General features: G+C 43.3%; 1 protein-coding gene across 7 annotated transcripts in view; it reads left to right on the top strand.

The window, feature by feature from the left end:
- Positions 1-3021: 3021 nt before the first annotated feature.
- The window catches only part of PAPOLA (poly(A) polymerase alpha), a 59366-nt gene continuing 50783 nt past the window's right edge, over positions 3022-11604 (top strand). For 4 of the 7 annotated variants that reach the window (XM_034992502.1, XM_034992500.1, XM_034992499.1 and 1 more), the window contains exon 1: positions 3022-3240. In XM_034992502.1, the coding sequence (XP_034848393.1) occupies positions 3233-3240 (8 nt within the window). In that variant the 5' untranslated portion in view covers positions 3022-3232. Of the gene's footprint in view, positions 3241-3583; positions 3886-11604 lie in introns of those variants that run through there. The other 3 variants (XM_034992501.1, XM_034992503.1, XM_034992505.1) reach the window with 2 other exon arrangements.

Genomic DNA, 11604 nt, shown 5'->3' with positions numbered 1-11604 from the left:
AAGCTCTCCCAGCTCAAATTCATTCCCTACCCTATAATCTTCCCGGACACGCAGATGTGATCTTATCACTGCTGTCAAACTTTCGATGGTTCCCCCATTCACAAAAAAGATAAAATCTGAATCTTTCAATGGCTCCAGGTCTCGAAGGCCTTCGAAGGGAGGCCTTGTTTGGCCACCTTACCTAAAGTTGACCTCCCCCCGTAATTCTATTACCTGGTTTATTTCATTCATGGTTCTTAATTCCCTTGTCTGTTTATGGGTTTATTATTTGCCCCCCACTTCCCAGGAACATAAGGTCTAACTGGGTCAGGGATCTTGACTATTTTTCGTAGTGGAGAGCAACCTCCCAGCTTTAGCACAGTGATGGTGCCTAGCAGGTGCACAACATTCTGCTGGACAAAGGCCCCTCACTGTCCGCCTCCCACTCCTCTGCAGTTTCATTTCCACCACATATCTGTGGTCTAGTTACTTCAAAAGTCTCCCTGTCTCCAAATAAACTTTAAATTATTTGTACTTTCCTTCTTTTTGAAAAGTTGTTTCCTGTTATGCCCTTCTCCTCCTGTCCCCTTACTAAGTCCTAACTTTTTTGTCAGCGTATTTTAATTGTTAAGCTTTTTTTATTAAAATTTTTTTTGGGGGGGAGCGCCTGGGTGGCTCAGTTGGTTAAGTGTCTGCCTCCAGCTCAGGTCATGATCCCAGGGTTCTGGGATCGAGCTCTGCATCAGGCTCCCTGTTCAGCGGGGAGCCTGCTTCTCCCTCTCCCTCTGCTGCTCCCCCTGCTTGTGCTCTCTAATAAATACATAAAATCTTTAAAAATAAAAAAAAAAACAATTTGTTTTTTTATTGATTTGTAGTTGACACAGAGTGTTACATTAGCTGCAGGTATATAACATAGAGATTTGACATCAGGACATTTCTATCCTTATTTTTTTTAAAGATTTTATTTATCTATTTGAGAGACTGAGACAGAGAGAGCAACAGAGAGCATGAGTGGGGAGAAGAGGGAGAAGTACTCTCCCCACTGAGCAGGGAGCTTGATGCGGGACTTGATCCCAGGACCCTGGACCCTGGGATCACAACCTCAGCTGAAGGCAGACACCCAACTGAGCCACCCAGGCACCCTATAAGGACATTTCTAAAGTCACCTTGGGAAGTCTACTTTGATTCCGACAAGTATACTTCCTTCTAACTGTCTTCAGAAAGTAATATGGCATCTAGCACATTCTAGGTACTAAATAAATATTCGTTAATTGTGCTATCTAGCTGCCTCATTCTAGAGAAGGCTGAAACAAAATCGGTGTGGAGCACCTGGAGACTGAAAGCACAGAGGTTTCATGACCATGTATCCTTCACTGCCTTTTGAGATGCCAGGCAGAGGACAGCCATGAGCTGAAGAAGTTCCCATTCTTTAATTCATAACATACATCATCAGTGCCTAGCTTTATGAGCAAATTTTAAGACCACAGCCTTAATGTATTTTATTGATTTCTCTGGATCTCAGATTTTCAAACTTTTAGGGGCAGGCCTGCCACTGGGCCCCCAACCAAAACCACCTTGATGACAAGAGGGTAAGGGAACAAGTAGAAGACCTGAGAATCAAGGACAAGTCTGTCTCCCAATTAGGGCTGTTCAACAGAAATGAGGGCCATGCATATAATTTAAAATTTTCTAGTGGCCACATTTTAAAAGGAGACTGATGAAATTAAGTTTAGTGAATTTTTTTATATATCCAAAATACTATTTCAGCATATAACGAATATCAAACGCATCAGTTGGGTATCTCATTCTTTTGTTTCTACTGACATCTCTGAAATCTGTATTTTGCACTTACAGTACATCTTAAGTGGACTAGCCTCATTTCAAGTGTGCTCAAATGTCACATGACATACGGCTATCCTCCTGGACAATGCAGGTTTAGGCCCTGTGCTTCTCCCACTGAGCCTTTAGCTCTAGACCGCTTGTCCTACTAGATGCTCTGTGCAAACAGGTAAGTCCTTTGCCAAATTTCCTGAAGCTATACAAGTCCGTATTAATCTACTTAAATAATTTAGAACTTTATCCTTGCCGTATTTATTTCCTTCCCGCCCCTCCATAAACCTTCTGTGTGACACTTTAGAGTGCGTTCTAATTAACAGAGGGAAGGAATGAATCATCAGAGTCGGGCTCAAGCACGAAGACTCCAGCTTTTGCAGGCGGTGGGGAGTACACTCCTAGGTCCCGCCCCAGGGATAGATCAGGGCTGCAAAACACAGTCTTTGCTAAAATCCCAGTGGTTACTGCCATCGATCGTTCTACGTAAGTGCACTTTGCCAGGAAGTTCCAGGGCACCACCTGCTAGTAAAATCAGCTCGTGTTCCAGAACTCGCTGTCATCACAGTGCTGCCCCGCAAATCTATTCATTCAACCATCACTTCTTGAGCGCCTGCGTACACCCTTTGGTGGACAAGTCAGCCGGAAGCCCAAGAGGGGGAACCTCAGTCTAACAGGGGAGGGGGAGTCCCAACAACCAGCCCGTGCTAAGCACTCCTGCATCAACCAACCCAAACAGCAGTCGACACGACCCCAGGGAGCAGGTCTTACTCTCACTTCGCAGAACAGCAGCAAGAGGCCGAGTAACTTGTGGCCACCGAAGGCACCGACCCGAGCGGCCGCGTCCTAAGCCCCGCGTCGGGCGGCACACCCCGCACGCACGGGCGCCTCGGTCCCCGCCGAGCGCCGCCACGGACGCCGCGCAAGGGGAAGTGCGGCCGCCGCAACCTCGGGCGGCGGCGCATTGTGAGGTGCCGCGTGGTGCTCACCGGCGACAGGAGCGTCCCCGCTCGAGGAACAGCCGGCCGCCCGGAGCCTCTCGCACCTTCCCTAGCCGACACCTGACACCCACCGCGGAAGCGCGACGGCTTTGGGGCGGAAATTGCCGGACCGCCGGCCGCCTCAAGAACTACCACTCCCGTGAGGCTGCGCGGGCCGGGCGGCCTTTGCGCAGGCGCGCGCACGGCGTGCGTGGCGGCGTCAGCAGTTCTAGAACGTTGCTGTGGTAGCGCTCGGGCGCCATGTTAGGACGAAGGGGAAGGAGGAGAAGCGCTTAAAGCGGCGGGAGCGGTGCGGGAGTGGGGTTGGACCCAGGGCTGAGGCAGGCCCCCCCCCTCCCTCCCGCCTCAGTGGATCATGCCCAGGGCGGCAGCGGCGGCGGTTGCGGGGGGGAAGTGACTGGGCGGTGCCGGCGCAGGAGACGATGCCGTTGTAAGTGATTTGTATTCTGTTTTCTCTCGCACGCCGGCGGGGCCTTGGGGGCGTCGGGGGAGGGGGGAGGGGGTGGCGCGAGAGCCGGGCCCTCGCCCCGTGGGGGAGGCAGGCGGGAACGGGGCTCTTCCTGTTTCCTCACCCGCTCGCCGCCGCACTTCCCCTTGTGCTCGGTTCCCGCTTCCCCCCACCCCTTCCTGGCTCCGCGGCCGTCGGGCCGGGGGCCTCCCCTTCCGGAACGGCCAGGGGAACCTGAACCTTAGTGCTCCCGTTTCTCCGCCCCGTCCGGAAAAAAAAAAAGAAAAGAAAAGAGAAAAAACAATGCCCGGCGGCGGGGAAGGGAGGCCCCGCCGGTTGCGGGGTCTGCACGCGGCGTTCGGGTTCACTCTCGGCGTTTCCCCGGCTCATTTCGGTGCTTCTCTTCCTGGTCTACCTCCGCTGCGTCCCTCTCTCCCTCCCGTCCCAAGCTGCCCGAATCGTGCGGCAGACTTAACCCACTTCCACCTCTGAGCTTGCACGAGCACCAGCTGAAAGCCCAGTTTCGAGCGTCGAGCCCCGCTTCCCCGCTTCAACAGTCCTCCCCAGGCTTCCCACCGTCAGCAAAGGGACACTTGCCAGGGTGTCCTTCGCAGCGCGTTGTGTTAGGTATGGCTCTGTCCGTTCTGTTTTGATACGATAGTCGGATGCATTCTGCTTCCTTCGGCCTCCATCCCCAGGGGTACTTTTACTTTTCCTGATTACAGACTTAAAGCTAGTCCGTTCTTGCCGCCTTCCCTAGGTCTGCGTCTTATACTTTCTTTCTCTTGCAGCGTTTTTAGAAAGTTTTTCCATTCTGTCTGTTTCAAAGAATGAGATGTAATCTGAGAACTCATTGTTGGGATCGAAAGTAGATTTCAGCTTTTTTTTTTTCTGCGTGTATCCAGCAGTGTAGAGGCCTAAATAGTGAGACTGCATTTCTTCCATTTTTTTGAACATTCTAGTGTAATAGTGCTCCGCTCCTTTGAGACGGGGGACCGAATTTTCTTCTTTGAAGGCCCCAAACGGACTATGTAATTATTGACACTGGAAGTTTTACTTAGGTGCAAGATAAAGGTTTTGTGATTTCTAGGCACCTAATACAGCACCTCAGGTTTATCTTTTTTTTTTTTTTTTAAGTAAAGACAGTTTCTTTTTCGCAAATACTACTGATTACAGTTACCTATGTGTATGTGTGTGTGTCTCTTTACAGGTGAGGCTCTAACTTTGACACAGGCTTTAAGATACCTATTGCTTTTTACACAGTATTTTTGAGAAAAATTTCATGCTCCTCCTCACCCACTTCTGTCATTTTTAAGAGACCTATCAGCAAATTTCTGTAAATGAGAATATTTCCTAGTCTTAATTAAATATGCAGACCTAAAATCTTAGAATCTGCAAGATCCCTGTTAATTGATTTATTCATCCTTTTATGAAATGGTAGAGACACTAGAAGCACTGATTTTTGGGGCATTTTTCAGTTCAGCAGCAATTAAAATAAATGTTTTAGTGATGCCATGTGACTTCTTTGTGTTAGCTCACATATTGTTGCTGTGCTTGAAAAGCAACTTTGTGATAATCGTGTCAGTATTAAAATTTGATCAGTGATAGGAAATGAACAATTTAAGAGGTTTTAATTAGAAATAACATAATTGTATCTTTTTGTCTAGAAAATAAAAATACTTTTATACCTATTTTTTCCCAGCCTTCTTTGAGGAAGAGAGGTGTACATTTTCTTTAAAGACCTGAGAGCATAAATTTTCTTGGAAGTTCAGATACATAAAATGGGAGACAGAGTTTTGGATAATTGGCTTTCCAGTGTGTTTTTTGAACTGTGAACAATATGCCCAGTTTTTCATTATATCCCTCTCATTTTTAACCCTAAGTATACTATATTTTAAGTCAACAACAAAAAGACCAGACTGCCTAGTTAAATAGGCCTATTTCCTCATTGATTGGCTTTCTTTTTGTTTTTCATATTCTGGTGTCACAATTGCCTTTCATTTTGTTTCTTTGAAGTTTTGAATTGTGATTCCCAGGCTTATCGTGCTTGATTTCCACTTGCACTTTAGTATGCTGTCCTGTTAAATTTGGGTGGGTGGGATTGTGGCATAGGCCATAGTTGAGCTGTCAGAATGGGTTAAATCAAAATAGGTTATTGAAGTTTAAGTCATTACAACATTGTGAACAAGTGTTCATATTTTGTCTAAAACTCATGTAATATATGTATAATTTTGAAAGGCTGGTATGATTTAAGAGCCATGGTGATCAAGCTTCCAAAAATAGTGGTAGTCTTTAGGATCCATTAATACAGGGTTTCTCTGGTAGGTACTGTTGACATTTAGGGTCAGATAATTCTTTGAAGGGGGCTGCTTGTGTGTTGTAAGGTGTTTAACAGCATCCCTGGCCTTTACCTACTAGATTTCAGGAGCCCCACCCCCCATCTCTCCAGTAGTGACAAAATGTCTCCAGATGTTGCCGGATGTAACCTGGCAAGATTCTCCTTGTTTTTTTTTTTTTTTTTTAAAGATTTTATTTATTTGACAGAGATACAGCGAGAGAGGGAACACAAGCAGCGGGAGCGGGAGAGGGAGAAGCAGGCTTCCCGCAGAGCGGGGAGCCCGATGTGGGGCTCGATCCCAGGACTCCGGGACCATGACCTGAGCCGAAGGCAGACGCTCAACGACTGAGCCACCCCGGTGCTCCGCAAGATTCTCCTTGTTGAGAATCACTGCATTGATAGAGTATAACGCGTTTCTGGGAACTGTGTTCTGCTTTCTGCCCTACTCTGTGCTGGACAGATCCATTATTTGCATCAGCTCAGTTCTGGCTATCACAAGTGTAATGAAAAGATTTTGAGGAGAGTAACCATCATCAGTGACCTAGTGTTCATACCACATTTGTAGAATGTTGTTAAAAGTTACTGGAAGAGATATTTAGCAAGACTTGGGGGAGACAGTAGCTTTTCTCCCAAATATTTGGGGCTGTCAGAAAAAAAAATAGTTTCATGAAGTCATTCATAGCAGGTAGAACTGGGGCCTCTTGGTGGGTTGTAATGGGTACCAGATCACATTGTGATCTGTGGAACTCCTGGGATCTCTAAGGAGTACATAAAATTCAAACTATTTCATAATAGTGCTGAAATGTTATTTCTTTTTTACTCTGTGGACATTTGCATGATGGTGTGAAATCAGTAGTGGATAATGCTGTTCTTGCCTTAGGAAAAATTGAGGCAGAGGCACCATATTTTACGAGTAGTCATATATTTCTTCATCACAAGCATAACACACAGTTTAAAAAGTTCTTGATGAAACAGTGAAACACATTAATTTTAATAAATCCTGACTCTCGAATTTATGTCTTACATAAGCCATGATAAAGTGGGAAGTACACATAAAGTGGTATACTAAAAAGTAGCATGGTTGTTTTGAGAAAAGCACATGTCTGATTGATTTGTGAGCTAAACTAGTGTTTTTCTCGTAGAGCTCTTTTATCTGAAAAAACAAATGATGAACCGTGGGTATTGACACTTGGACCATTATTTTCCTGAAAATGAAGTGAGCCTGTCTCTTTAAGGAAAACAGCTGACAGCATTGGTGGCCAAATGATAAATTTGAAGATAAAAACTAGAATTTTGGAAGGCTTGTTTCTGTCATTGTAAGCTTGACAGCTTCCTAGTAGTTAAAAAATGTTTCTGATAAGATTGGTAGTGATATTAATGATACCATTTTTAAAAAAAAATACATTTTGTAATGTGTCAACATTTGGAAGATAAGCTTAATTTTGATGTAATAAAAATCATACATCGGTAAAAGGTACATTCGAAGTGCAGTGTTGATCAATGGATTTTTTTTTTAAGATTTTATTTTTAAGTAATCTGTACACCCAACATGGGGCTCGAACCCATAACCCTGAGATCAAGAGTCACAGGCTCCACCTGCAAAGCGCCCCTAGACCAATGGATTTTAATGCAGCAGTATAAGGGGTTTATTGATGTGGTTTCAGCTTTGATACTGTAACTAATCTTTAATAAAACACTTGTGGAGTTTTGGTGTAGTATCATAGAAGAATATCCACAATTATTTGAAAAGGCTATTGAAATACTCTTCCAGTTAGGATGGTGTGATGCCAGGTTTTCTTCATATGTGTCTACCAGAACAACTTGTCAAAGGGATTGAATGCAGAAGCAGATAGAGGAATACAGCGGTCTTTGATAAAGCCATAATTAAAAAGATTTGCAAAAATGTAAAACAGTGAGATTAGAGTCACTAAATTTTTTGTTTTGGAGAACAGTTTTAAAAAATTATTTATGTTAACATGTAATAGATTTCTTGTTACTCAAATACATAAACATTTAAAAATTTATCCCAGTTATAATTCCAATGCAGTAAATATTGGCAGATATAATCCATATAAGCAAAAGATCTTTGGGTTCCTCAATAAAGCTTAAGAGTTGTAAAAGGAGTCTGTGACCAAAAAGTTTGAAAATTTGAGAATTGCCACCTTACAGAAGCAGCTGACTGCTGCCCCAAGCTGCTATTTCCAGTGGTGGCAGCGTTTCTGGGTGGTTTTTGGACAGTCTGGATGGATGGACACACAGACACACACGTGGTTTAAAGATTTTTGTTGTTGTCCATGCAAAACAATGCATTGGGTAATCTTTAGGGAAGATAACTTCTAACAGAGCTATTTTGGTTTTCAGATTTTAGGATTTAGAGATTTTGTTTGTTTGGTTTTTTTTTAGATTTTATTTATTTATTAGAGAGCGAGCGAGAGAGAAACAGCATGAGAGAGGAGAGGGTCAGAGGGAGAAGCAGGCTCCCCGCTGAGCCGGGAGCCCGATGTGGGACTCGATCCCAGGACGCTGGGATCATGACCTGAGCCGAAGGCAGTCGCTTAACCAACTGAGCCACCCAGGCGCCCAGGATTTAGAGATTTTGTAATGAATTGCTTGCTGCTAAAAAAAAATGTTGGCTGTGGTTTTGGAATGTGGTGTATTACCTTAAGTCTGTTCTCAGTTCATGCTTTTTGATGGAGAAGTTACAAGATAAGGTATTGGAATTGAATAAATTTATGAGCCAATTCAGTTCCTATTTCCTAGTCACCCCCGTCTCCTACCTTGCCCCTCCCAGGTGAAAGCCTTCTGGCCGGAATAAAGCCATTTGGATTCTTAGTATTTCCCATTTTGGTGGGGTGGGAGGCATGTTTTTTTTGTTCTGTATGTTTATTGTTCTGATTATTCAGCAGCTTTTAAATAATTGCACATTCTCAATTTATGATATACAAAACAGCAGCATTGCCCGAGGTATTAGTTCCCTTTAAAATTGGTTAACTTGAGGGGCGCCTGGGTGGTTCAGTCTGTTAAGCATCTGCCTTCAGCTCAGGTCATGATCCCGGGATCCCGGGGTCCTGGGGTAGGGCCCTGCATTGGGCTCCCTGCTAAGCGGGGAGTCTGCTTCTCCCTCTGCTGTTCCCCCTGCTTGTGCTCTCTCTCCCCCCTCTCTCCCCCTGTCAAATAAATAAATAAATAAAAATAAAGTTGGTTAAATTGAGGCTTGAAGTACTCACTTGTCCAGGGTCTAAGGGTGCTTAAGTTGTAGATTGGGGGTTAATTCAACTGTGGGTTCCATGTTCCCTTCTCATTCTAGTACTATACCATCTCCTGTGGACTTTGTTGGGAACTATGTTTGATCTGCTCAGTTGGAGTCTGTCTAAATGTCTTAAGTAGAATTAATTTTGAAGATCATATTTCTTGTGTGTAGAATATTTGAATCTCAAGGTTTTTTTTTTTTTTTTTTTTTTTTACTGGTGACATGTATTATATACATATAGTATATGTAAAGTGTAATGTACTACAGAACCTAAGATCTTAGAATGTATTTTTAGCTTTATTTATTTAAAACCATGACAGGTTTACCATTCTGTACTCTCATTTTGTGACCACTGCCTTCTGTGGAATGTGTGATTTTTTAATTTTTGGGTTGTCGGTCTGCAGAATTATATAACAACTCAATGGTGGAAATTAAAGATTTGGGAAAGGAAAAAATGTAGGGATTTTGCTAGGTATCTTTATTTTCTATCTCTTTTGTCACAGAATTGTCTTTCAAATTTGTGTCCCCTCTGTGTTTTGTCCAGAAACCAGCTTTTCTTGCATTTTATGATGGCTTTTATAGTTTTGGGGTTCTTAAAGAAGAATAGTGTTCCTGTCGTTTTAGTCATCAGAAACATCTTGCATTTCCTGAAGTTAATGTGTTATGATACTATAACATATTTTTGAGTATTCTTTTCTAATACATCTTTATACTTTTTCAGATTCTCTATTTTATTTACATTTTCTTTCTTTTTTTTCAAATGAAAGTATTTATTTTTGGGGTGCCTGGGTGGCTCAGTTGGTTAAGCGACTGCCTTCGGCTCAGGTCATGATCCTGGAGTCCCAGGATCGAGTCCCGCACCGGGCTCCCTGCTCGGCAGGGAGTCTGCTTTTCCCTCTGGCCCTCCCTCCTCTCATGCTCTTTCTCTCTATCTCATTCTCTCTCTCAAATAAATAAATAAAATCTTAAAAAAAAAAAAGTATTTATTTTTATAAATGTTTTCTCCAGCCAGTTTATCTCAAATTGTACTTTAAGAAACAGAAAAAAAAAAAAAAAGGAAAAATCTATATTTAATCTTGTGAAAAGTTAAGAGAATAACCAGTAGCTTCCATTTTTGTTTTAGGTTATTATTACCATTAAATTATATTCTTTTTATAAAAATATGTTTTAACCCCCCCCCCCCACATAAACAAGCCACAAACTACCAACATAGAAATGCAAACACAGCCAACACGGACACCTCAGGTGACACAGGAACGGGGTTCCTGGGGGGTCAACAGTGAAGGACAGTAGGCACTGAAAGGAAAACAGTGCCTCAAACATGGTCGATCTCCATTTTTAGCACAGGATAACCTCCCATCCCATGGTACACATTTCACAAGATCGAAAAGCAACACCTGACTTTACTTGATTAAAACCGGGGCGTGTCGGCGGGGGGGACGGACAATGTTTATGGGGACAACTTACAGACAGTGCGGGGAAGGGTGGCCATTTCCAAGTCTGCCGCAGAAGGCGTGACAACAGCTGCCAAACCTTTAGCTCGTCCAGGTACCAAGAATTTACACGAACGGTTAACGTGTGTCCCTCTGTGTTCAACATGCTCCAGTGATGGTCAGTTTGGGCACTCCTCCCGAGCCGCATGCAGGAACGGTTTCCAGATTCAATGAAACGGCCGGCCGCTTAAGTTGTACTTGGCAAACTGATGGATGAGTACTGTGGTCTGGCTCGTTTTTTACTTCTAGCCCTTTGGGAGAAAGAGGGCAAGAGGGCAGTTGGAAGTGCCCTTAGGAAGGAAGGAAGAATCACTTGGTCATTTTTTTTTTTTTTTTAAAGATTTTATTTATTTATTTGAGAGAGAGAGACTGAGAGAGAGAGCACATGAGAGGGGGGAGGGTCAGAGGGAGAAGCAGACTCCCCGCTGAGCAGGGAGCCCGATGCGGGACTCGATCCCGGGACTCCAGGATCATGACCTGAGCCGAAGGCAGTCGCTTAACCAACTGAGCCACCCAGGCGCCCCTCACTTGGTCATTTTTATAACTGAGTAACAAGTACCCTTCCTGTGCATAATCAGCCTTGCATATCCAAAGTTTGGCCTTGGAATTCATCATAATTTGGTCCCCTTGAGTATAAATTATTACTGGGCCCTCTGCTGCTGCCTACTAAATACTGGCTGATAGACCTGGAATACATATTTTAAGAATATAGTGAGGTTGTAAGTATGTTTGGTACCACTTACACAGAACACATGGCTGGTGAATTAGTGATTCTTTCTATAACTTCTTAGTGATCAAATACATTGTCTTGTTATAGCCTGGACTAAGCTACTAGTAAAATTAAAACATCCTATGTTAAGCTTCTTGTGAAAGAGATTATATTTCTGTTAAGAATTAATACTGAATGCACATTCAGACCCTTACTCCTTTTCTGTCTGGTGTCCTTTCTTTCCTGCTTAATCCCAATGGGCACATTATGTTTAAGGTAAAGACCTCTTTACAGCAAATTATATTGTGGTGAATTGTTACATTAAATATGTTTTTGTGCTTTATCTGATTGCTTCCAAAGAAGACTATCAGGCAAGTTAAGCTTTCAGTTTTAACTTGAGTAAAACTAGGAAGAAATGATAAAGTGTTTTCAGTTGGCTGGTAGCTATGAATTTTGACTCTGTTGATAGCGTTAGGCCACAACATATTCCATATGCCCAATATGTATGATTCATCAATAGTATGAGCTTTGTTTAAATTGGGATGCAAAGTCATTA

Source organism: Mirounga leonina, unplaced genomic scaffold (assembly GCF_011800145.1).
Source record: "Mirounga leonina isolate KUSES-001 unplaced genomic scaffold, KU_Mleo_1.0 Mir_82, whole genome shotgun sequence".
NCBI lineage: Eukaryota > Metazoa > Chordata > Mammalia > Carnivora > Phocidae > Mirounga > Mirounga leonina.
The sequence above is the reverse complement of the archived record's forward strand: the minus strand, read 5'-3'. Positions and strand labels throughout refer to the sequence as shown.